General features: G+C 40.6%; 3 protein-coding genes across 16 annotated transcripts in view; 2 read left to right on the plus strand and 1 right to left on the minus strand.

Annotated features, from left to right (window-relative positions):
• phldb1a (pleckstrin homology-like domain, family B, member 1a) overlaps positions 1-3,927 on the plus strand; it is a 30,939-nt gene extending 27,012 nt beyond the window's left edge. For all 10 annotated transcript variants that reach the window (XM_074610087.1, XM_074610084.1, XM_074610091.1 and 7 more), the window contains 2 exons: positions 2,320-2,405; positions 3,018-3,927. In XM_074610087.1, the coding sequence (XP_074466188.1) occupies positions 2,320-2,405; positions 3,018-3,158 (227 nt within the window). In that variant the 3' untranslated portion in view covers positions 3,159-3,927. The remainder of the gene's footprint in view (positions 1-2,319; positions 2,406-3,017) is intronic.
• Positions 3,928-11,918: 7,991 nt separating this feature from the next.
• Positions 11,919-17,241, plus strand: atf5a (activating transcription factor 5a). 2 transcript variants are annotated; one of them, XM_074611650.1, is made up of 4 exons: positions 11,919-12,215; positions 13,399-13,647; positions 13,957-15,145; positions 15,232-17,241. In XM_074611650.1, the coding sequence occupies exons 2-4, from the start codon at positions 13,506-13,508 to the stop codon at positions 15,416-15,418; spliced, it is 1,518 nt and encodes a 505-aa protein (XP_074467751.1). In that variant the 5' UTR covers positions 11,919-12,215; positions 13,399-13,505; the 3' UTR covers positions 15,419-17,241. The 2 variants fall into 2 exon arrangements, with proteins under 2 accessions (XP_074467751.1, XP_074467750.1); XM_074611649.1 differs by lacking the exon at positions 11,919-12,215 and adding an exon at positions 12,442-12,529 and having other exon boundaries at positions 13,399-13,731.
• Positions 17,242-18,064: 823 nt separating this feature from the next.
• Positions 18,065-26,362, minus strand: part of stk36 (serine/threonine kinase 36 (fused homolog, Drosophila)) — a 90,510-nt gene continuing 82,212 nt past the window's right edge. For all 4 annotated transcript variants that reach the window (XM_074611639.1, XM_074611638.1, XM_074611637.1 and 1 more), the window contains 18 exons: positions 24,581-24,658; positions 24,365-24,495; positions 24,028-24,277; positions 23,463-23,556; positions 23,166-23,350; positions 22,898-23,076; positions 22,730-22,817; positions 22,435-22,566; positions 22,175-22,351; positions 21,994-22,085; positions 21,819-21,882; positions 21,609-21,719; positions 21,441-21,515; positions 21,223-21,346; positions 20,047-20,173; positions 19,763-19,943; positions 18,652-19,560; positions 18,065-18,350 (listed from right to left, as the gene is read on the minus strand). In XM_074611639.1, coding sequence (XP_074467740.1) covers positions 18,255-18,350; positions 18,652-19,560; positions 19,763-19,943; positions 20,047-20,173; positions 21,223-21,346; positions 21,441-21,515; positions 21,609-21,719; positions 21,819-21,882; positions 21,994-22,085; positions 22,175-22,351; positions 22,435-22,566; positions 22,730-22,817; positions 22,898-23,076; positions 23,166-23,350; positions 23,463-23,556; positions 24,028-24,277; positions 24,365-24,495; positions 24,581-24,658 — 3,093 coding nt within the window. In that variant the 3' untranslated portion in view covers positions 18,065-18,254. The remainder of the gene's footprint in view (positions 18,351-18,651; positions 19,561-19,762; positions 19,944-20,046; positions 20,174-21,222; positions 21,347-21,440; positions 21,516-21,608; positions 21,720-21,818; positions 21,883-21,993; positions 22,086-22,174; positions 22,352-22,434; positions 22,567-22,729; positions 22,818-22,897; positions 23,077-23,165; positions 23,351-23,462; positions 23,557-24,027; positions 24,278-24,364; positions 24,496-24,580; positions 24,659-26,362) is intronic.

Genomic DNA, 26,362 nt, shown 5'->3' on the forward strand with positions numbered 1-26,362 from the left:
AAAATGCCACTTAAAGAGCAACTTAACTAAAAAAACATTCCTCCCTCCTCCTTCCCCCACGCCAGTGAGGCCTAAAAGTTACAGCCTCTGTTAAAGACTACTCAATGCTCTCAGCTCCAACAGGAAGACAAAGGATGACGGACTAATAGCATCACTTTTATGAACTTAGAGGATCCTCTATATTGTGTTCTGGTTCTGCTCGGCTTGTTCAATTCAAGTCCCGGGCCTCGTTTACAGAAAGATTAAAGCGGTCAAACCACTTTGCTCGCATCATATGTAGAATTCATCAACTCAGAACTTTATGTTGAAAAGTTGCCGTACGCCACGCGGGCCAGGACCTGATTTATTCCGTTCACCCGACAGCGGTGCCGAGGCTCTTCTGAGAAATGTACACTTCGCCCTCTTTGCTGCGTTTTTTAAATAAAACCCGACTTCTCTGTCCCGACCGGCGTTTGTTCATCTGGAACCAAACACTAATTAAAGCTGCACTAAGTGGAATTTTCCGCCGCGTTCTTGTGTGTTAAAAGTCAGTTTGTAATTCCCGTCTATCAGACTGTCCCCTGGATTTCAAAACGAGAACAGTTAGTTTTCTGAATAATTCATGAGCGTGTTTTTGAGACGTTATTTTACAATCAAGTTCAAAACAGAATATTTTCATTACTGTCGCCCCTGTTCTCTTTGCTCCCCTCTCTCTCTCTCCACTCACTTGCCTAGCCTTTTCACCCCCTTACTCCTGACGAAGATGATGGTGATGATGGTGATGAAATAAGATGCAATACTTTCTCTAGATGTGTTTTTCTTGGGGAGGAGGCTAGCTCCTGGCTTGTTCGTGACTAATAAAACGAAACTCACATTTCAAAAACATTTATCTCATTACTAAGCAGATTTGACTTATGGAAAAGGGAAAGCAGGAGAAAGTGTCAGACGTATTTCAAAAGATTGCCTTTAATTGTAGCTGGATGTTTGTTTCTTAGCCGGGCGCTTCAGTGAGCATGGAAGAGACTAAAAGACCACCGTTTATTCCAACAAGAGTGGAATCCAGAAACTCTTTGAACCGATTTCATTTGAAGAAAATTGATCTTAGACGTGAGAAAACTTAAACGCCTACAGTTTAGCCCCAAACTAGAGAGTCCAACGACTGCGTCTGATGAGCTTCATCCGCAGGTTTCCCTTAAACATAACCACCGAACTCCTCAGTACGTAGTGACTTTAAAATGCTCAAAGATATTCTGCAAGTAGAGAAACAGCAATTCAAAAAAGACTGGACAGAAGGTCCGACCTGCTCAAAGGGAAACTGATCTGATTTACAAAAGAGAGGCATTTCTTTTTAAGATTTACAAAAGATCACAAGTGGTGAACCTCGCCGGCAGGCTGAAAAAAACACAATCCAGAAAGTACGAGTGAAGAAAACAAGTCAAATTAATAGGATGGTAAAGACTTCAGGCATAGCTGGAAATAGACTCGTTCTTTTAATTAACTTTTACTGTGACACAGTGCTGCTCATACCTATTCATGGAGTATGTGTTGCTGGGAGTTAACACCTTTCTGCTTTTTTGTGTTTCTCTGTTTTACTTTCTTTCAAAACTGCTTTCATGGCAGGATTTTATCTTTGGTAAAGATTTAAAAAATTATTATTATGAAACAATACATATTTCCTCTTTAAAGTAATCTAATTAAGTCACAACAAACAATCCTCATCCAATGCAATTCACTATTGAATTGAGCTGTTTTCATTAAAGTCAAAGGAGGGGGGGAAATCTTGGGACAGATGGAAATCTGTCCCAAAATCTGTCCCAAAAGTAAAAATGTTTTGTCTTATCTTGAATAATTTACCCGATTGTACAACTTTGACTTTGTGCTGGGACTCACCATCCATGTCATTACACAACACTTTACTTATGTGGCATGGGTTTGCATTTTCTGTGTGCACTATTTGACAAAAATTATATTTTTTGTGCGTGTAGTTTTTATTTCTTTTTCTTAAACATTTAAATGGATATTTTAGGAGCAGAAGGAAATGTGCTGCTTATTTTTGTTGTTTCAGATTATTCTTTGTTTGAGGATAAAATGGCTAAATTGAAAAGGCCACAACAGAATATTACAAAATGAAAATATAATTTGTGACCGTCTATCTACTGTACTTTTCTACAGGTGTGTAAGAAATCAAAAGACCGTCTATTATTATTTGACCAAAGACGTGTATCCCCACATCACTGGCTGATTGTTCTGTCTGCCTGGGCTGACAGAGGTCTTGCATCAGTAACAGGCGTAATGTAATGTATCTTAATATGTTGTTTTTTCCCCCTTTTCTCCTCTCAGACAAGCATGAGACCAAGCTGAAAGGACTCATTTACTTCCAGGCGATTGAAGAGGTTTATTACGATCACCTACGCAGTGCCACCAAGGTAACCGACATGCTTCTTTTCCTCCATTACTTATGATTCAGAACTGCAATTTTAAAATGTTTTGCATGGATGTTTATCATTATTATTTCATCAATGAATTAAAATCTGAAGGTTTTAATTCAATTTCCCCATAATAAACTTTATTTTAACAACATATGTCATTTTGTTTTGTATGGTAGATGGTAGATATTCTCATTTTAGAATTTGTACTCTACAATTTACATTAACTGTGAAAATATTGTAAGACGTTTGTGAACATCAATTAAACACTTGACACATTAATTAAAATGTCATGCTGACAAATTGGGTGTCTGTGTTACATAAAAATGAGAACGTTTTCAATTGGGAGATATTTTTAGATGGAAAGATCCATATCAGACTGAATTAAGTTGTTTTTTTTTGTTCTTAATTTGAATTAAATTGTCTTTTTATTTTGCAACGATGCATGATTTTACAGGCAATGGAAACAGATTATCCAAACCAAACACATTTTAACCGTTAGAATATACTGTTATATATTTTGTTGTTCTGACAAATGTCTCTGAGGAAAAAGATGCAACAGGTGCAGCTCTCAGTCTAAAAAGTCTTCCCCTCTCCCCCGCGATCCTCCAGAGCCCAAGCCCGTCTTTGACCTTCTGTGTGAAGACCCACGACCGCCTCTACTACATGGTGGCCCCGTCCCCGGAGGCCATGAGGATCTGGATGGATGTCATAGTAACGGGCGCCGAGGGCTACACGCAGTTCATGAGCTGAGGGACCACCAGAGGATGACAGGGACTGAGCGAGCGACCGGGACACCTGCGAGCCGACCTGAGCTGAAATACGAGACACACGGCCTGATGGTGTGTTAACGAAAGGACGTCTGAGGAGATTAATAACCTGGGGCTCTCATAAAAAGCCTGATGCCTTCGAGCACATGAGGGCGTAGTGATGACAAGAGGTGCATTTGAAAGAAGTTGTATTTATCTTTCAGGAAAATAAGCAAACTGCCGATGGATCTATAAAGGGAGCTCTCAATTAATCACATTCTGTTATCAAAATGTATTGTTAATAAGTACAATATCATTTTTGAGCTTTCAGGAGGAACACTTCTTACTTCATAACTGTTTCCACCTCTGAAGCCGATCTATGCACGCAGTGTTTTCACTCTAACTGACACCTTTTTGATACATTTCTACTTTTTCTCTCGTTAACTTTTCTCAAATGAAAAGAAAGAATCTCTCATTACTTCAAAACACTAAACAAATTTTAGTAGCAAATACTCTAAAACATATTTTAAAAGTCATATGTTACTATTGGTGCCAAATACTCGATGTAATATTTTGTCAGATTTCTACGATACCAATGTTAATATCACTCTATATATTGTTTTATTCAGACATATAACGCAGCGTTAATCTGTATTTTACATAAATATGTCAAAGAAAGCTATTAGCATTTTAACAAAATTCATAAATTATAGTCCTATAATGATATTGTAAAACTGCCATGTACATGTAATAAATAAAAATATATGATGATGCACCTGTTGTTTTGTTTGATAAACTACTGTGTTGGTTAAACTGAGGACATTCAGTTACAAACCACTTTCTTGTTTCCTTAATTAGAGTTTCTCGCAAACAAGCCGTTAATTACCGGCTTTCTTTAAATAATCTCGTAATGAGCTGCTGGCGAATCACATTTAAATGAGAGCACACAATAGGTGTTCCCTTTAAGACACCGCAGCTCCTCTATTTATATAACAGCAGTCAGGTGGTTTGATTAGTTAATTGTCTCGTTAACGCTGATTATCTGCAGGAGTTGCTCCAGAAGTTTGGAGATCGTACCCCATGTGTGTATTTCTGGCACGGTGTAATTAATTATTATGGCTCGCCCTGCACGAGGTAGGCCACATAAAAATAAAAAAAACATGGAGTGAAATTACATGCAACTTAACACGCATGATTCAACATCGAGAAATTTGAAATCATGTAAAAAAAAAAAAAAAAATGGAGAAGAAAAAAGTCGCCCCATAAACAAGTTCTTATATGAAAATGTATTCACACGGTGTGTCTCGTCTCATGCTCTCAAATCAGCGAGGTGCATGTGCAGATAAATGATAATATATAACTGTTGTGTGATTAATTTAATGCAGGGAATCACTGGAATATTTAAGAGACGTGCAGGTAATCACGGAAACACACCTTACCCCTGACAGGTACCAATTAGATTCAGCACTTGAAAGGTTAATTTTTTAATTCCCTGGTTTGAAACTCACGAGACACCAGAGAGAGGACTACATCTATCTTCAGCTTCACTGACAGCGTTCACACCATCCTCTGACCTTGGCAGAGATTTTCACACATCGTGTCATTCAGTGTCTTTGAGTCTCCGGCGCACCCGGCTGAATAATAAACAGATCTTTAAGAGGGCAGTGAGAGCTCATTACCGCGGTGATGAGCGTGAGTGACACCCAGCCTTATTGTTGGTGAAATATTAATGAGCCATGGGTGATCTCCTCTCACTTTCACACGCGCAGACTGGCCTTTCCCCCAGGCCTTTAGAGCACAAATAAGATAGCCGGGCTGTGAATTAGTACGGGTCTCACATGATTTTGTCAATATTAATAGGAGATATTAACCCGGTCTGAGAAAAAACAACTCTGATGAAACAGAGATATCTCGGCATCATCTGTCAAAGACTTACACATCCTTCACAAGATCTCAGTGCAGACGTTTGTAATTTATAAGTTTTCATATCCACATGTGAGTTCAGAGTAATTTAGGAGATTAAAGAGAAAAATCTCCTGCCCAACCCCGAAACATGCCCCCCCACACACTCACTCAGACACAGCAGATGAAAGAGGCGTTCACTAAATGCATCTGATGCACCAGTGAAAGTTCCACTCTTAATGTTTACCGCTTTGAACAAATCATCTTCGCTCTCTTTGAAGGCGATGTAAAATGACAGTCATGAATTCCAAATAGGGTACGCGATGTAAAAATCATTAAATTACAATAAAAGAAACATGTTTTCGGATTTTCATGGCAAGCACAACAATGATATCTGAAAAATATCCAGAGGGGAGAATAAGCAGCAGGCGGAGGCACCAGCGCTGACCTAATGAGGCCAACAAAAACAGAGATTGTGAACATCACAACTGCACCCCAGAGTGGGATATTATTCTTTTATATGTCATTCACTAGCAGCCATGAAAGTGAAGGATTTTCCAATATCACTTGTGTTCAGTCCTACTTCACTCCTTCTACCCATCCAATGTTTAGATGATAAATAGTTTTTCAAATTGTAAAAACACAGTTCATATTAAAGGGACTGTAAGTTTTTACACGTATTAACGTTTTTGATTGCCAATGTGTGAACAGGTTGTAACCTAACCCTAAAAAATGAGACCTTCCACGCCTTTCTGTTTCCTCTATTAGCCTGTAGACGGCTTTTAATGTGAAGAATGCGGGCCGATTTTTCCGGGAAAATCCAACAGATGTGACGTCATGCGCGCTCCGAGCTCCATTTCAGGGCTAACAGTGTGCAACCATAGCTAACTTTTGGTTAGAAATGGAGTCCGCTAACGCCAACAAACGACCAACCCCCACCACAACTCGGACTCCAACACAAATTCCACGGAAGCACAAAAACACAAATTTATATCTAGTGAAGCCCGTCTTGCAAAACAGGAATGTGACCGGCGTCGGGGTAAAACTAGGACCAACATCGACCGGGCCTTCGATTCATGTAGGGACCTTCGTTTAGTTTTGTGTATCAAAACGGACCCCGAGCTGGCTGACAAAATTCCTACTGGACAGGTGAGCTAACATTACTACAGAGAGAGCATGTGAAATATATAGTGATATTGTGGTTTTAGCTGGCTAATGTTGCTAACGTTAATCAACATGATGCCTGTCAATCACATTCTCGTGTGTCGCCTCACTGTTTTGATCAATGCTCACTCGCCTCTACGTAGCGCGAGCAACAGGACGCTGACTGACTTAACGGCCACAGGTGTCGCTGTTAACAAGAAAATTCTGATTCTTACAGAGAGTCCCTTTAAAGAAAGTGAAGTAACAGACTGGTTATTGCTTTATCTTAATGTTAGCTCTGTTTTAAAAGGCTCATTTGAGATGAACTGCGTCTCGCCTGGAAAGTAGACGAGATCAGGCGGCAGCAGCAGCAGCAGGGGGCGGAGACAAAAAGCTGTGGTCAAGTCACAGGAAAAGTTAAATCCTGTTAAATCTGATCTGTAGGCTACTTGTAGTTTTCAGACCACATTGGGATTTATTTATATTTGTTTGTAAATATATCTATATGTGGAAATGTGCGTGTATCTGGTATTGGATTCTATCCTTTATTATTTTTATGTCCGCCTTGTAAAGCACTTTGTAATGAGCACTCGTTTTAGTGCTATATAAATAACCTGCATTATTATAATTATTATTATCAACCACACAAGATGTGTTTGTTAACAGATGAAACCTTCATTGCACAACATGAGACTAGCGTTAAATATTACAATTACACAGAAAGTTCCGACTTGTCTACAACACGTGGTGTTTGCTGTCAAAACTAAGAGCCAATCAGCCTTTTGATCCGGCGACAGCCAGGAGTTTCCCATAATGTCGAACGAGCCAAATGTTTCCTGTTCGTTACATCATTATTTGGGGGAATATTGTTGGGATACCGTGGCCTTGACCTTTAACCTCAGTAGGTTTGGTGATGTTGGAATTCATAGTTCATAGTTGAATTAATATAAAAGCAACACCCACGTGACTAAAATGTAATATGAAAATAAACTGATGAACGATAAGAAATGAAAATGTCAGTTGTTTTAAATTACCAGCCTTAAACATATTTAAAGTTCAGTGTCAATATAAAATAAACTCAGGTGACAGTTGAGTGAAGCTCTGAGGAGTGAACGGGATGAGTTGTGTTGTGAGCAAGAAGCAGAATGAATATTGGCTGTGTGAAGCTCAAAGGCGACAGACGCCGAGCCTCTGGGGTTCAAACGGCTCTGCTGGGCAGCGCGACGCGGCCTGAGTGCTGCGAATGACACCGAGAAACCATTTGGGACTTGTCTGCTTAAAGAGTGAAAATTTTGAAGAAAACAAGTGATGCACGAACGGTAAGTTTGCGTAACAAATCTGTGACCCTCCATTATTATTTTATTATGGTTATTCTGCTGTTATTGTTCTGTTGAGTTTTTCCTCCCAGACTTTTTATACAACGCTTCATTTTTCACAACACGTGCGGATCTAACAAGCTGCTCATATTGACTTTTACAACATGGGGTTTAATATTTTTTCATGCCAGGTCAGTCTACGCTGAGCTTTGTGTGCCTTCAAGATGCCTTTAGGAGTTAGAGCTAGTTAGGAGTGATCTCCTAAAAGCTGTGACATCCCAAAGAGGGACAAAACAGACGCTGTAGTCCTTCACATCAAACACCTCTAATTTACCACAAAGTCCTGGAGGAATAGTAAATAAACATAACCCTGCGACTGACTGGTTCACATCTGTCAAAGCTGAATGCAAATCAAGTCAGCCTAGATATCATTCATGAATGAAAATTATATTCAGTTGTTGTCACTTTTTTTAAGACTTGATTAAATGTTTTTATGCCAAACGAACGGAAGTGATTTGCAGGCTGAACACACACACACACACAAAAAAAACATCCACAAATCCCCCCTGAGAGGCTCCCATTCACAAGTCGTAACTGAATTCCATGTTTTCATCGTATGTTCAAAGAGGGGCAAAAGTTGAGGACAATAAATTCTGAGAGAGATGATGATGAAATGATGGTGTAACCCTCACTAACGTGCCATACGTGCACTTGGCATGCAGCATCAACTTTTTCTGACTTCTCGCCTCATACACAATATTCAGACAATGAAATTGGGCGTCAGTTGATGGACGGCCTCGTCTCGCTGAAGAAAATGATAATAAATATCTCAAATAAATCTGAAGTCCAGTTTGAATCAAAGTTTGACAGCTTCCCCTTGACTCACTCCATTTAGTTGTTTAATCTGGAAAATTGTAATAATCCAGATTTTACTCTGAGAACCTGAGCCCATTGGATTATCAAAAGCAAGAGGGAGAATTTCATTTTGCTGCACATTTAACACATATTTTCCTAAATAATGACAAAGGAAATTGTGCTTAATAGTGGAGACAACAGGTAAATGCAGCAGTGCCGTCATGAGCAGCACCTTGGATTTCTCTCCCATGATGCGCAAACAGGAGGCCCTCAGTGGACCAATTAATACAGACAGAGAGAGCAGTCAGCGATTTCCTGGGAGACCATCCGACTTCACCAGCTACTATCTCAATCTGGTCTTCATTACAACCACACTTATCTAGATTGCATCAGGTCGCCCTTCTACAAATCTCTCAAAGCTCCGCTCATATGATCGCTACCACACGGTGGGCATTTTGCTGAATAGCTCCTCTGGAACAGGGCTGTCCCTTTAAATGACTCAGATCAACACAGATGGACTTCACAGTCCTACACACAGTGTGTTAATCAAATTCAATATCTGTAGATTAACTCTGTTTAAAAGGACATGCTTCCCTTTGTGTGGAAACAACTCCTCTGTAGCCATTCTGGATAATGTGATTATGTGCGATCAATTCGAGTTGGATGTCTCCAGACTTTCACTCAATACACAGACACGCTGCTCAGTGGACACATCTAATAGAGGCTAGCGTCCCGTCAATATGTTAATTCAGCAGAACTGGAAATGAGCCCATTGGTTTTGACAAAACGATAATGTCACAGAGATGCAACTCAGCAAATGAGATGGAGGAATGGTTGAACAGGGAGGGGTGCAGAAACAGAGGTGAGCTGGAAGGAAAACAGCAGGTATGGAGGGAGGGAGAGAGAGAGAGAGGGAGAGAGAGAGAGATGCAAATCCCATGGCAACAGCAACCAGAAAACAAGTCTAAAATAGGGGGCAGTGTCCGCTATTACTATAGCAACAGGAGAACAGCGCGTTCACTCAGCTTCGGGATTTGCTGAAAGGAGAAAAACAAAGCTTTATTTCCCACATAATAGTAACTGACAATCATTACAAGTAAATCAATTTGGTTCTGCCAGCTGTGTCTCACTAAATTAGCCACGAGGAAATAAGGATTCTCAAAGTGTATTATGATGAACAGTCATTCTGTGTTGCAGAATAACAATAAATGATCCTTGAATAAGTTATCTTCCATTATATTCACTAACTCAGTGTCATTTCATCAGACAATGTCATGGTGAAGTTGATTCTCATATGAGCTGACAATTATTGATTCAATTAGCAAAAAAAAAAGAATAAAGGAAAATTAAGTCATGATTTGACAAATTTAGAATAGAGTAATTGCAAATACCCTGCACTATACTCATTTTTAACAGTCTCTTCTGCACTATATTTACTTTTTTAACAGTCGTGTATCACAGCTGTTACCCTGAACTATATTCAGTTTTAATAGTTTTCTTCATCACCTCGTATTTTTATATCTGGTATATTTTTTTGTACTTTGCACTACTAACTTTTTTTTACTGCCTTTTTACTAACATGTTTTGCACTATGGAACTGTGATGCTGGGAACTTGAATTTCCCTCGGGATCAATAAAGTTACTATCTATCTATCTATCTATCTATCTATCTATCTATCTATCTATCTATCTATCTAACTAACTATCTATCTATCTATCTATCTATCTAAATTAATCCTTGAATAAGTTATCTTCCATTATTCACTAAGTGTCATTTCATCAATGTCCTGGTGAAGTTGATTCTCATATGAGCTGACAACTATTGATTCAATTAGCAAACAAGAAAATTGAGTCATGATTTGACAAATTTAGAATAGAGTAATAGCAAAATAATAACACAAAGGGACTGTAGGCCTATGATTACAACATGGATTCCTATTATAAAGTAGTATTAACAGTTTTCTTCATCTCGGTGTATTTTTATATCCGGTATATTTTTTTTTTACTAACATGTTTTGCACTATGGAACTGTGATACTGGAAACTTGAATTTCCCTCAGGATCAGTAAAGTTACTATCTATCTATCTACAAAGAGACTGCATGCCTATGATTACAACATGGATTCCTATTAAAAAGTAGTATGAAATGACATAGACTCATTTATTTTTGCTCAACTGTATAATCAGACAGACTTTGGTAAAAACTGCAACAAAAAAAGCTTTTCTCAGCTTTAAAAACTGCAGCAACTGATATATCCACACCCGGGTTTGTTTACCTGAAACATGTGCACACAGTCTGCACTGCAGGAAGAAGAAAAAAAAGACAACAACACAGTGACGCTGTGCCCTTGCCTACCGCCGACCAATCACATCTCACTTGGATGCTGAATCCGACCAATGAGAGAGAGGCAAGTCTGGAGCACCTGCAGCCAATCGGCTCTGCAGCATGGACCACTGATGCAACGGCGATGCAACAGACTTCAACAACAAAAGTGCGTTGTGAATCAAATAGTTCCCTATCAAAACAATACTATAATACATGCATAAGTAGCCTATACTGTCTCTGAACTATATAGGAGTGTGTTTAAGAGCTGTGCACATGGAAATCAAGACAATCAGCAGGTTAAAGGAGAAGAAACTAACGGTACTGGCCCTACTTTTTGGGAAAAACAATAACAAAGTGTAACGCGACACATAATGTGATTACTTTACCCCATTACTACTAAGATATTAACACTGAAAGGAGTCGGAACAACTTGTTATTCCACTACCACTTCGAAATTTCCCAGTTTCATTGAATTATAGACCCTGAGTTAGTGTTTGTCCTCTGACTAAAAGCTCCTTGATATTTTAAAGCTAGACTAGGATAAAAACAGCTTTCCATGGACTGTTGCTGTACATGGTGTTTGTGATACATTTGTAGCTTTCCATGGAATGTTACTATAGAATGTGTTTGTGATACATTTGTTGCTTTCCATGGAATGTTACTGTACATGGTGTTTGTGATACATTTGTAGCTTTCCATGGAATGTTGCTGTTCAAGGTGTTTGTGATACATTTGTTGCTTTCCATGGAATGTTGCTGTTCAAGGTGTTTGTGATACATTTGTAGCTTTCCATGGAATGTTACTATAGAATGTGTTTGTGATACATTTGTTGCTTTCCATGGAATGTTGCTGTTCAAGGTGTTTGTGATACATTTGTAGCTTTCCATGGAATGTTACTATAGAATGTGTTTGTGATACATTTGTTGCTTTCCATGGAATGTTACTGTACATGGTGTTTGTGATACATTTGTAGCTTTCCATGGAATGTTACTATAGAATGTGTTTGTGATACATTTGTAGCTTTCCATGGAATGTTGCTGTTCAAGGTGTTTGTGATACATTTGTTGCTTTCCATGGAATGTTGCTGTTCAAGGTGTTTGTGATACATTTGTTGCCTTTTTATTTAATGTTTTCTTGTTACTTTAAGCATGAAGGAACGAGTATCCTCCACACTACTTTTATAACGGAGCAAAGCGGTGAGTTGGTGGGACGTCCTTCTGTGAGCACGGCGGAGGGCGGAGGGCGGAGGGATCTACACTGTGCAGCTCGGTTTGTCCTGGTGACGCAGTCGGTTGCTAGGTGTGAATGAACTGATGCTTTCTCACAATTAAGCAGCAGCTCCCTCAGTTTACAGGTCGACCACAACAAAGCAACAACACGCTGTCCCGGATATTCAGAGCTAAACAAACATGGCTCTGTTGTGAACTGGTCAAGTTTGTTGGACCCCAGAAAAAGAAACCGTGCTTTGCTTTTTGCAACGCACCCCCAAAGAGCTCTACCTGTTTTCCTGCAAGAATGGAGTAAGTGAAACTCTCTCTACTCCCTATGCATACAAGCTGTGTTTGTGTTGTATTTGCATGTGTGTCACAAGTGGTTGCAGACGCTTGTTTCTCTGCTTTATGCAATTTCTTCTATTTTGATGTCTTCATATGGACTATTTAATGCTTATTTAACAGGACTTAGTCTGTTTTGGGCTGCTTTGATAACAGTGCGTGGCAGGGTTTATATTATAGCTGTGTTATGTGATGGTAGCTAATATTTCATGTAAATGTATGATAAAGCCTCTAGCACACTGGGGATCACATTTCTGTCTCTTTTTTCCTGCAAGAATGGAGTAAGTGAAACTCTCTACTCTGTTATTCATACAAGCTGTGATTGTTTCTGTGTTTGCTTGTGTGTCACAAGTGGTTACAGACGCTTTTGTTTGGCTTGTTTATACAATTTCTTCTATTTTGATGTCTTCATATAGACTATTTAATGCTTCTTTAACGGCATTGCTTTCTAGGGTTTAGTCTGTTTTTGGGCTGCTTTGAGGGTTTATATTATAGCTGTGTTATGTGTTGGTAACTAATATTTCATGTAAATGTATGATAAAACCTCTAGTACACTGATGGATCACATTTCTGTCACTTTCAGCTAAGCAGGTCATGCCAGGTGTCCATTAAGATGCCACATTATTGTCACCTAACCTGCTTAAGTGGTCAAACAGGTGATCAATTTAAAAGGAACATGCGATTAGAAGGCAGCTGATCTGCATTAATCGGATTTGAATAGATCAGAGTGTCTCTCTCACTCAGTCAGAGTTAGAGTTAGTGCTGCTTGACAACAGTTAGTCGGGCCGTTGACAGAGTTACTGGGTCCCACGTGTTTTGAGGACATCAAGTGCATTTTGCTTTTGAGGGAGTTCAAAGCTCAAAGGACACAGCTCTCACTTGTGTGTCACTGACTGAGTCAAATCTGAGGGTTTGTTTTTGATTTAATTCTATTTTTAATAATTGCTATAAATGTGCATTTTTTGGAGAGTTAATTTTATTGCTAAAAAAACCCATTTCAAGATGACCTGCAGGTGATTTCCTCTTGGAGTCATGTTGAGAAACTTGCTGAGAGCAGCAAGAGTGATGCTCCTGATTCCCGCTCGTCTGGATAAGTTGTGGGTTTTTTTTAGCAGCATGTTTCTGATGCCTGTTTGTGTTCCCCCTCCAGGTTTCATTATGCTCACCCAGCCCTGCTCACTGTGGCCCATCTGTCAGAACCCGCTCGCTCTCAGCACATGCTTGGACTTGGACTGAATCAAAGCGCCAACAGACAATATGATGGCAACATCAGCTCCTGTTTGGAAGACTCTTCGTGTCTGCCCGGCAGACCCCCTCGCTCTCTCTCACCCACAGGCTAACCACAGCCAATCACAGGGGTGCAGGGGGGAGGTGTCAGAGGAGAGTCAGCACTTAATTGGTGAGTTGCAGCGAGTACGCTTTTTTATATTTTTCCCCATTTCAGGTGGGCTCGGCACTGCAGCACATTCGTCCTTCTCGAACAGTAAGTAAAAAAGCTAGCTACGCCTAATACGCTGCAACTATATTTTGAAAAAATCTAGCTTTGCATTAACTATTGTCGATCACATTATGCCTTTAGAAAGCCGCTTCGTGCAATGTTGGATGACTGATATTTTTATAATGTTTCCATGAACGTTGTTATTTAGCTGCAATATTTTCCTCCAGCAAACAGCTTTTAACGATTGCAATTTTTCTCTCTCCTCCATAGGTGATGGTCTCACTGACTGGATGACGGAAGAAGTGGATTTTTCCTCGTACCTCCCAAACCCTCCTTCCCCTCCCTCCTCCACCAATGCCTCCCTTCCCCCTTCACCCCTCCAGAATGATATCCAGGTGCCCTCTGACTTGGAGGTCATGACCTCTCTGCTGCAAGAGGAACTCGCCCAACTAGAGGACTACTTCCTGTCTGAACCACTGCCAGAGAAAGGGCCGAGGCTGGGAAGATGCGACAGGGGTCCACTGCCGGCGGGTCCTCAGCCGTTCAATCAGCTGCCATACGCATCATACTCGACAGCCAACCAATCGGAATCCAGCCCACTCCTTGTTACCCTGGCAACCGGAGAACTGGACCTGCTGAGCATCTGTGGCGGGCCCATTGGGCGATCCAAAATTCCAAGACACGCCCCGTACAGCTGCAGTCGCCCCAGTGGGTGTGTTAGGAAAAGAGTTCCTGATGGCGTGAGGTTCAGTGAAGGCTATGATAGCAGTTTGTTGAGTTCCAGAGGAAGTAACTCAGGTAATTCAGCGGTGACCCTTACGGGCAACTACGACTGCGTAGAGGACGAGCAGCTAGTAGGGAAGAGCTACTGTCTGGGTAGTGCAGTCGAGGTCCGAAGATGTGCCGCTCTACCAAAAGAAGACAAAAATTGCTGTTTCGGTCAAGATGTCATAGGCGGCGCGAAGGTTGTCGGCGGCGGATTTGGCTTTGGCGGATCACTTGATGTCCCGCACAAGAAAGAGGATTTGCTGATGTACAGCATGAGGGAGGTCAGCGGAGGCTCCGGTAACAACGAGGTGCTGAGTAGTATCAAAGCAAGTGTGGAGGTGACAAAAGCCACCGTTTCTTGGAAATCAGAGAGCGGCGAAGGATGTTATCTTCCACCAACACCGCAGTCCGAGGCCTATCATAGCTTCTTAGGCAACATCAACGAACAGGTGAAAGCAGAGAGTCTACAGATAGGGCAGCATGATTTACACTGTAATTTCCTGGAGGATCAGGGTCCAGAGTGTCTTTTAATGGCTAGGGAGAGTCTGAACTTGGAGTCTTCGGGGCACCGACAAGCATGCAGGCTGAAGGAAGACCACTGTGCTTTGAAATACGAAGAAGACCTCATTCCGGCCGAAGGCGGCCAGCGCAAACAGAAGAAGAGAGATCAGAACAAAACTGCCGCTCACAGGTAAGTTTTACTTTCTGCTTGATGAAAATACTGAACTGACTTCACAGGTAAAGATCTGCTTTTAATCTTTGCTTCGCTTAACGCAGGTATCGCCAGCGAAAAAGGGCGGAGCTAGATTCTTTGGAGGAACAGTTGCACGGCCTCGAAGGGAGGAACCGGGAGCTCCGGGACAAGGCAGAGTCGGTAGAACGTGAAATCCAGTATGTCAAAGACCTGCTGATCGAAGTTTACAAGGCCCGCAGCCAGCGGCACAAGCAGGACACGACAGCGTAACACCGAGCTCCTGCAAGTACATTTAAAGAGGGCGTAACAGGGAAAATGTGGCGCTTTTTTGTGTCTTTAAGATTGTCCAGAATTGAATGTTTAATTTTTTTTTTTGTTCATGGCGGGCGGGGTAAATGCATGCTTTGCTATAATGTGAATTATTTTTTACATTTTAAATCAACACTCTTATCCAATGCTTCCATTGCTTTCGCACTCTAATCACTTGAGCCTGCACTGTGGCATTGCAATGCTTTAAATGACAATCATTTTTAATAGATCTCACACTGCCTGGATCTACTAATTGAAATACGGTTATTTCTGAAGAAGTGATGTTATTCATTATGCAGGTTTAATATTTTTAACAGCCTTATTATTGGAATTGATGTCAGCAATAGAACTTCATGTTTTTTCTATTTTAAAGTTTTATTTATTGTATCGCCCTTTTCAATAGTCGTCAAATATGTTGTTGGTGTCGACATGTGAAACTGCATCATTTCATTCTGAACACATCTTTCAAACCAAATACTTTTTCTAGAATAATTTCTCGCCTCTCTTGAACGGCAAAATGTTATTTCAATTGCTATGAATATTTTAGAATATTAGGATTGCGCTTGAAGATGTGTTGACTTTTACGATTGCGGAAAGAACGGATGATGTATAGAAGAACAAAAAAAAATTTTTTTCATCGACCTTTGCAAAAATGTGACATCTAAATGTAACATAACATTTTTATCAGTTTAAAATTGTTATTTTTATTTTTGGACAAAGCCTTTTATTGACTTCAGGTTTAACGCAGCACAAAATATTAATTTGTTAAAGGGATCTGGATGTCGTTCCTTTTTATTTGACTGAAGGTCAAACATTTACATCTTACCCTGTTTGTTAGAAAAAATACATTGTCCAATGTACATTTGTTGTTTTTCCCCTGATATTTGCAATACTTTTAATTACTTTTCTCCAGCAGTGAATAATGTCCAAATTATAGATTCTGTGACCGAAAGAGAACTAGTTAATCATTTATACTGTTTTGAGGGTGGAAACTGACATTGTATTGTGTTTGCAATTTTTTGCAAATTATAAAATCTAATTTGCAGCTCAGGATATATTTGACCTCCAGTCCTACAAATGCCAGTGGATGATTCATGTCCTTCATTTTACATGGTAGAGATTTCACTGCTTTTGACATACAGGTTTTCCTGATGTAAAAAAGAAAAAGAAAGGTTTTCCTTATGTACAAATATTGTAACTAGTGGAGTTCTAGCAGCCTCCCTCTGCATGTTTTTCCATAAACGGAGTAGAAAATGTAGGATTTCAGAAATAAGTCGGGGGTTCTTTCTCTAAAGTGCTTGTTAAGGCAATAAGTTTTCTAGGCCTCTGGCTGATCTGCACTAATTTGTAACAACTTTTGTATGTTCAGGGAGTGAAGTGTGTTTGCCTTTTCTTTGTAGAAGATTAACTTAAAAAAATCTCATTAGCTTATTTGTTGAGGCTTTTGCAGTGTTGGTGTAAGAGGATACTGTCTAAATTATTTTCCAAAAATAACCACTACTGTCACTGTTAAACATGCCTATACCCAGGATAGATTTTTTTTTTCTATGCATATTTACTTTAAGACAATCTTTGGAGACATTTATTTATAATGTTTAATCAGTTTTTTTGGCATGTTTGACCCTCCTGCGGTGCACTATCAACTCTGATTGTTAAAACCAAAAATATGTGACAGCACATAATAACCTTTGTAATTTCATGTTATTTTTAATCATGTATGCATATGTCATGTGTGTGACGTCTATTTATTATTTTCTTTGAAAAATAAAAAGTGTGTCATCAACTCAGTCCGTTTTATTAGCTTTTCTCTTTGAGTTTGACTGGAAATTATTGTTACCTGCACCGCCTGTTATAATAAGCAGAAATCAGGTAAAAAAAAACAACAACTGAAAAATAAATAAATGATGTTTTTTCTTTTTGGCAAAGTAAAGTTGAGCCCTTCAGGGCCTGTCGGACGGACGGACGACTAGACGCGCTGCTTTCTGATGCGACCCATCATACACTAATACCACAAGAGGAATAAAAACTTATCATTATTATATTATATTATATTATATACCATTATTGAGCGTTTGTGTAAAGTCGCTACAAAATGAATTTAAAAGGAATGAACAATTAATTCAACGTCCATCCCTCCGAAACATGCAGGCTCGACATACAGGCCGAAATCTGGTCGATTTTTATTTATATCGCAAATCACAATTTTGCATCAAAAGACTTAAAAAAAAATGTACAACAGACGACACCCGTTATCCTCAGACGGTCAACTCGGGTAAAGAAACACGACCTCTAAATATCAATGATGTCCGCTGCACCTGAACGCAACTAACATGCACAAAAACTCCAACGTGCGCTGCCTTACTGCTCTTACAACGACTCACTGCTGGTGATTATTACTGAGGAGTCGGCCTGTGAAAGGTAAAAACAATCTCTCTAACTAAAAAGAAAACCTGCCGTTGTCTCTGCAGAATTTCGATTCCAGTTTCATTGATTTTTTCTTATGAAATTTGGTGTCCTTAAATGAAACATCAGATAATAGCACACATAACACACTTTTGTTTTTATTTCAGCCACAATTCCAGCTGTGCCAGCAAAAACCTCCATTAAGAAAAGTTACTTTTTTATTTCCAGTAACTTCACTTAATCTTTAAATAAAATAAAAAGACACATTTTATAAAAAGAATAATTGGTTACTGTGTGTAGTCCTCCACCACGCTGCTTAAGAAAGGAAGATTAAAGTAGAGTGAAGAGGAAGAAGAATGATTTACTGTCATCATTCCTGGTGAACTGGACTCACTTACAGCCGTCTGATGAGCTGACCGTAGTCACATTGTGGAGGAGCATGTTGTGAAGCCTGAAGAAGTTTCTCACTGGCATCGAAGGATCTCAGCACCTTCAAATAAATCAAAAAGAAAGTGACTAACTTTAAAATATTTAAAGGGCAGACACATGACTGATTGAGGCAAAATATCTGACTAAAAGATCTGACTTAAAGATTATGAATTATGACCAGTAAACAAGTTTATACAAAGGAATGAATGAGCTCAAGGTAATACTAGCGATAGTCATTAAGAGGTGAGCCTTGATAAGGAAATAATGTGAATTGTTTTCTTCCATAAAGAAACAAAAAGGTCAAAATTCTGAAAACACTAATTTTAATGTCAGCATCTGCCCTCCTGTAACCTGTTTATTACCTGACGTATTGCGTCCTGCTCGCTGTACAGACACAGGGTTGCTATGGCAGCTTGTCTCACTGTATTATGGGAATCCATGCACGCCGCTCTCAGAAGTAAGCTGGACACGTCTTTCTCCAACAGCACGGATACGGCGCCATCAACATTGACCAGGTTTCCCAGGGCAGCACAGCAGTGGCGACGTGTGAGGGCGTCGGGGTCAGTGATCAGAGACGCCAGCATGGCCGCCGTCCTCCTGGCTTCCTCTATCCACCTGCACCCCTCCTCGTCGTCCACTCCCTGTTCTGCTATCGTAGACAAATCTCCAGCTGCCTCAGTGTGTCTCTTCCCTTTGCCCCACCCTGTACTGCCCTTTCCATTGGACCTACCCATTTTAAACTCTGCCGCAATAAATCCTAACCAGTTCCCGACTGCCCTGCAGGCCGTCCGCCGGACAGGCATGCTGGAATCATGCAGACAGTCTATCATACTTTTGAAAATGTCAGGTTGCAGGGTGTGCGGTGTGGGAGGCCTGAATGGATCCAAATTTCCAAGAAGTCTGCACGTGGCAGCCCTGATCTGGTCATAGGAGTGAGCCAGCGCCTGGCGCAGCGCCGAGGCTTCCAGGTGGAGCTGAAGGCGGGCGGGCCGAGGGGAGCAACGGGCTACTTGGGCCAACAGAGTTAAGAGCTCCACGGCGGAGTCCCACAGCACATCCAGCTGCAGCAGGGCAGAGAGCAGAGAGCTGGCAGTTCTGCCTCGTGGAGCGTGGCGTTTGGAGCCAGCAAGCTGGCCGTCTGCAGGTGGTGCGAAAAAAACGCAAGCAGCTTCCCCGAGGCGGTAAACGGAGCGCTCGGGGTCACACAGGAGCAAACGGCTCAGCAGGGAGAGAGGCAGCTCTAATAGCGGAGGAGGAAGAGTTTGAATTACCTGCCAAAGCACAGAAAAACAAAATCACCCAGACAACTCGTCACAGATCAAACAGCCGACAACAAACAACACACAAAAAAATACAGAGACATTAGCAGTAGTGTGTGGCTGATGTGAGCCTGTTGCAATTAGTTATCCTGTGTTGCATCAGAGAATTATGTTTGTCAGCGAGGTCTTTATTAGAGCACGGGAAGGCCCTCACCTGCAGGAGGCTTGCAACAATACCACAACTGTCATACAGCTGTAAAATCGTGGACGCGGCGTGTGAAGGCAGGTCCAGGGCGAACGGAAAGCACAACAAGTGGCAGCTCAACGCGGACAAGCTGTCGTGACTCACGTCCACCTCACATCTCCCAGGATCGCCTTCAGCAAACAAATGAAGACTGTAGGGTATAAAAGATGGTATTGTTAAATCCAGGCGTCGCTGTGCTGCTCTGAGATTGGTCGTACAAATGAAACGGGAAGTTAAGAAATCTGAACACCAACCAGTCAGCGCCCAGCAGCCGGCCAAGGGTGTAAACACATTTTGATTCGCGCTCACAAAACAGAGGAATGCATGAGAATGGATCCTTGGTGAAGACAAACAGCGAGGTGAACAGAAAGGAATGCAGCCCTGATGTAAAAAGAAAATGAAAAAAAATGAGTAAAGACACTTTTTAAATATGTTGGGCCTCTTAAGTATTGAATGTGGATTGGGTCAAAACCTCTAGTTGTGCATCCGCATTAATATGTCAAATTTGTGCTTCTTAATCGAGAGTAGGTAGAATATTTTTGGCATTATTGAGCAAAAATTCCATAATAACCTTTCAGCATATTGTAATTCAAGTGTTCTGAGAGAAACCTAGACTTCTACACCTCCTCATGGCTCTGTTTTCAGGTATTAGAAAATCTAGCCTAGTGACAGGAGACTTTGGCCAATCACAGGTCATTCAGAGAGAGAGAGCGTTCCTATTGGCTGTTCAGTCAACGGAGGCAGCTGTCAATCACTCGTGAACTCCGATAAAAGGGTCAAACTAGGCAGCGCTGATCAAATATGAATCAATATTTGTTACGGTAATGTCTTTTTCTCTCCTCAAATGTTTTCAGAAGCATCTTGTAGTGTTTAGCTGTAAAATGAGAAAGTGTGCTCCGGCTGGTGGTGCTTGGTATTCCCTCAACTGATCTCAACATGGCTGCCGGGTCACAAACTTTCTCATTTTACAGCTAAGCCAGTGTTATTCTGCCGTGATAAAACTACAATGTTCTGAAAATGGACTACAAAAGACGCAGCGTCACCCCCTCGTGTGGTATTAAATAGCTCTTTCAGTGACAGACTGCAGCTCAAATTCTTTCCTCTCACCCCAACCTACTCAAAATTCAACAGGTTGTCATTTGTTTCTGACACTGCCATCTAGCCTAAGTCAACTGATATCGGGGAATTGTTTTCTCTCTTGCAATCATTGTATAGGTTTTCCCCTCAGAAACGGATGAAGTGGTGGGCCTACCACGCCTTAAAACGTGAAAGAAAGTGTTAACACATACAAACGTATTAAGACGTTAAAAATGGACGTGTCAACAGGGTATTTTCTGTTGTTTTAAGAAGTACAAATTTGACATATTAATGCTGACGCAGAACTAGTTTTGGTCCAATCCGCATTAAATACATAACACATGTATATTTACCATTTGCTGAACAGAAGTCTGGTCTGCCGTCTGGTGTTGTCCTTGCTAATGAAGAGCCAATCGTTTTCCATAGATCCAGAAACATTACTGGATCTAAACTTGAAGGTCCAGAGCCATTTTCATGCTGTTAAAAGAAAAAAAAGGCAAAGCTCAGAAGACAAAATTGCAGGTCTATCTCTGGTATCCAGTCAAATAGTTTTTACCACATATGGTCTGACCTCAGAGAGTGTGTGTAGGAGTAAAGACAGGAGGCCATCACAGAGTCCCCAGCCAGAAGGAAGAGAGAGTTGGGGCTGAAAAGGCACGAGAACACAACGGTGGATCATTTTAAACTTGCAACAAAAACTGTCAAATTATTGCCAAAATACTTCTCAGACATTCAGTACCTCATATGAGTCTAAAAGCGTTTTTTTCAGCAAGGAGGTTAGAGTGTCCACATCGACTTTGACATGAACGTCTTGTTGTGTTAACAGAGACAAAACGAAGGCAGCCAGAGGCTAAAGAAGAGATCACAGAATCAGCTGTCACACAACTCACAAAATATATAAACCAGAGTCACTCTATCTATACTCATACTAACTTCAATGAGTACTTACCGCCAACGGACTGAGGTTTGGTTGGCTGAGGATTGCAATGAAAGGCTTGGTGAACTCTTCCAGTCTGCAGTAAGAGAACAGATGATGAGCTGCGATAGTTGAATGACTGTGATAGTCACTCACTTGTATACACACAGTAACCAACAAATTCAGTTAAGAAAAGCAATAATCAAACCTGTGCTCTTCTTCCACCCAGTCGCAGTGCTTCTCCCAGTAGATCATGAGCACAACAATCATTTCTCCGAGCGCTGGCACACTCAATGGTGACTGAGCAGGAACAAAAGTAGGAAAAGAGTCAGGAATACTGTTGCAGGAATAATGCATTGTTGAATATGGTTCCCTTTCTGAGCAATAACCTTGATGAGATCGCAGTTTTCTACAGCATCACGGACTAGGTCAAAGAGGACGTGGGGTAGTCCAAGTTCATGACAGATGTGGTGGGACTTCTCAAGGTCACAGGTCAGAATCAGGTTGCGTAAGACCTTCAGCGGTAGGCGAATCTGCCAGGCTTCTTTAACAACTCCACCTGTGAGCTGACCAAAAAAAAAAAAAAAAAAGTGTAAATTGTTCTGAGGTAGAATCAACTTAAACTTTATTGAAAATTGTACCTAATTACCTGAGCTTTAAATGCCAGGATCTTGGATTTAAGTTGAAGTATAATGGCACTGTAGTTTAATAGTTCTCTCTGCTGCCTGCATGGATCTGATTCTTGGGCCAGTTTCTCCCAATACTCCTCACTGTCGACATCCTGAAAAAACAATAAATTATTCACATTATATGACACATTTTACTTTAATATAGAAAACTGTTTCTTTATCACCAGCGCAGATTTGCAACTGGAAAAGAATATACGCTCTATATTATGGAAAAAGACACATTTTCTAAATCTTTTTATCACAGCCAACACTGACCTGCCTGTCCTCATTGCATCTCTGCACCACTCGTGGCCCGACCTCTACCGAGGGGAACTCCTGTTCATAGTCCCTGCTGATCTGACCCCTGCAGAGGAAAAGCCCATAACAGTGAACCCACACCTCAGTCTGTCATATTGTATCTTTATTCTGAACTCCCATAAACACCTGTGTTTTGATTTCACGCAGGCTTGATTCTTTGGGTTGAGGCTTTGATTGGCAGCTGTCACGGCCGAGTGACCCGAGGTAACAGAGACATCACTGGAGCGGGGCTTGGCTCTAGGGGACGCTGCTGCTGCTGCCGTCGCAGAGGTGGTCCTTTCATTTCCCACTCCATCCTTCTTTTTCTGTTAACGTACATAGAATAGCTTAAAGTTCCTCAATGAACGTCCACGATGTGACTAATTTAAGAATGAAAAATCCATTTGTGACTCACTTTCGTGCTGTCGCTGCCTACTGGCTTCCCTTTTTTACTGTCCGCCTGTTGCCTGACCTTTCGCAATAACCTGCTCCCTCCAGGAGTCGGTACCGTCTTTTCCGCCACTTGCTGGAGTTTCAGTGCCATCATGTCTGGGCTTGGCGAGACCGTCAGAGGGCTGTAAAGGCCTGTGTCTGACAACACTGCGACAACACATCAACATGGGAATAAAAAACAGTTAAAATCAGACATCAGAATATTCTCAAAGACAGACCAGTGTCATGCATATTTTGATTTATTTTTTTTAAGCATCACCTAAAACACCATCAGCAACAAAAGGGTGGTGCAGGAGGTCCGGCCATGACAGCCGCTTCTGAGGGTCTTTGGTCAACAAACCTTTCAGGAAACTCTGCAAGGGAAATATTAGATAAACACTAATGCCTTGTCTTCCCTTTAGCAGGCCTGTAGCGATCACTGAACATATCAGGGAAATGTGCTCAGTATTTTGGGCTAAAATGTGAAGGTTTGAAATGCAGTTTACACAGTGACACATTACTGACAAGAAAAAAAGAAACAAAAATGATACATGTGACTACTTTTAAGCCAAGAAAGAAGAGGAAAACTCAAAATGATTTAAGAAATGTGTCTTTGGTGTCTGGTCAAAATGATCTGCACTGGGCTGGGGGTGAAGGGATGGTACTTGGACTAAACCTCAGTATTTCTAAAAATCATTTTCTGCTTTGAAGTCCAGCTGGCTGAGAATCTGAAAGACACGGCTTCACGTTTTCACTATTCAATCAGCTTCCCTTATTTGAAATCACATCTTTATACAGATGTTGACTTTGACCGAAACATGATACAGACTGTAGTTGTACAGTACCGTGCAGGTGTCGCTCATAGTGTCTGGCCATTTGACTTTGTCTCCCACTATCAGCTGCACCAGGTGGAAGATGGAGTTGGTGTAGAACGGAGGCGCCCCCGTGTGGAGTTCATAAAGGATGCAGCCCAGAGACCAGAGATCAGCTGTGTGGTCGTACGGCTTCTCCTCCACCAGCTCAGGAGACATGTACAGTGGCGTTCCCTTGATAGAAGTCAGCACCAAGGTGGAGACGCTCATGGCCCTTGCAAACCTACGGCAAGATTGCATCACATGTATCTTTGTGGAAATGATTAATGCGGTTACTTTTTCTTTAAAATAATAATTAACATATACCTACCCAAAGTCGCACAGTTTCACCACCCCACTTTTTCCCAACAGAATATTTTGTGGTTTCATGTCACGATGAAGAATGCGATGGGAGTGTAAATAATACAGAGCTGAGACCAGCTGGCAGGCGATCTCACGGACCTTGGGAGAAGGGAAGATGTTGATCATGAGCAACTATAATAAGTCTGATGTTTGGCATAGCTCTATGTGCACTGAAAATGAATACCTGGCTCTCAGGTAAATTCCCATCATCCTCCAGAATCTGGAACAGCTGACCCTCCGCATACTCAGTTACAACCACAACCTGTTAGAAACATATAAGGGATTATTATGGTGATGGGATTAGGAACTCAGATGTAAAGATACTTAGTTTGGTTGATCATAATATGCTCAGCCGAAGCTTAAAAGACACCATCATCTAGAAAATAAAGAAAAGACAAAGGCAGAAACCAGAGTAGCAGTATAAATTACAAATAATACTAGACAAATAAACCATCCTGACGTTTTTTCCAAGTCATACATCCATTTTGTCATCATCCGATCACCAAAACATTTCGGGACAGTTTTTGAACAGATATTTAATTTATTATAGAATAAAATAGAAATGAAATTGAATATATATTTATGTTAGTATGTTAGTGTATGTTACAATTTTGGTTTTAACAATATATCTTTCAAGCATTTTTCTTCAAATCTAGCAAGTAACTTTCTTCTAATTGTGTTCATGCTACATGATAAACTATTACTATACTTATATTGTAGCTTCCTCAAAAATAGCATGAACTTCTGTAGCCCATGGAGCATTATGTGATTTACTCCAAAGAAAAACCTTCTTATTGATCCTGTATTCTGACATATTAAACAAACAGTCTCATCATTTCACATTTTCGGATTATTGAACCAGGAATCCACCCCATAATCAACCTAAACAGCCAGAGTAGGAGCAAACTTATAAAACACCTAAAAAACAATGGCAAGCTGCTCTATTCTGTATAGAGTCTGCTATTTTACATTCTTTAAAGCCACATATGCCTGAAGCATAATTTAATAGAGGGGAGACACTTGCATCATAAAGTTGTGAATAAGTAAAGTACCCAAGATCTTTACAAATTGTGACCTTGTTGACAACAGACCCTAACGCTCTCCCAGCTGAACCTGCCAAGATTTTAATTCCAACTTCATAGGTCATAAATTCCTCAAGTGTAAATCACAAATATTTGTATTCAGGTGCATATTCCAGTGTTCCAGTCCCAAAAGTAAGTTTTTTCCCTACTTCTTTCAATATATTTATTGACAACCTCCATCTGTAACACCAAGTCAAAATGCCCAGAGTTAAATCATTCAAATGTATACTTAAGTTAGATTCCTTAAAGGTCCCATATTATAAAAAAGGGAGATTTTCATGTATTTTATATTATAAAACAGGTTTAAGTTCTTTATAAATAGTGTTAAACTATCAAAACGCTCAATATACGGAGAAATACACACAGCCCGTGTTCAGAAATTCTGCGTTTGAAACAAGCCGTTTGGATTTCTATCCATTTGTGATGTCACAAATATACAATATTTAGACCATTTCACGGTTTTAAACATAAACATTCTAAATGTGTCCCAGTTTGTTTCCTGTTGCAGTATATTTAAATAGCATCAGCTGACAGGAAGTAAACATTGACCCAAGGTGTTGCCTAGCAACGCAATTCTGTTGCAATTCTGTTGCAATTCTGTCAAAATGCGCTAAAACGGAGCGTTTCAGACAGAGGATGAATACAGGTATATTCAGGCTGACAGTATGAGGAAAATAAAGGTTTTTTTGAACATTACAGCATGTAAACATGTTCTAGCAGAAACACAAAATACAAGTATGAACCTGAAAATGAGCACGATATGGGACCTTTAACATATACTGTGAACAGGGTAGGAGGAGAAAGAACACCACCTCGTTTAACACCAAATGACAGCATTGTTTTTGTGAACTAAGATGTGTGTTTTAAACAGAAGATTATGAACA

This window comes from Sebastes fasciatus, chromosome 16, assembly GCF_043250625.1.
Source record: "Sebastes fasciatus isolate fSebFas1 chromosome 16, fSebFas1.pri, whole genome shotgun sequence".
NCBI classification, from domain to species: domain Eukaryota; kingdom Metazoa; phylum Chordata; class Actinopteri; order Perciformes; family Sebastidae; genus Sebastes; species Sebastes fasciatus.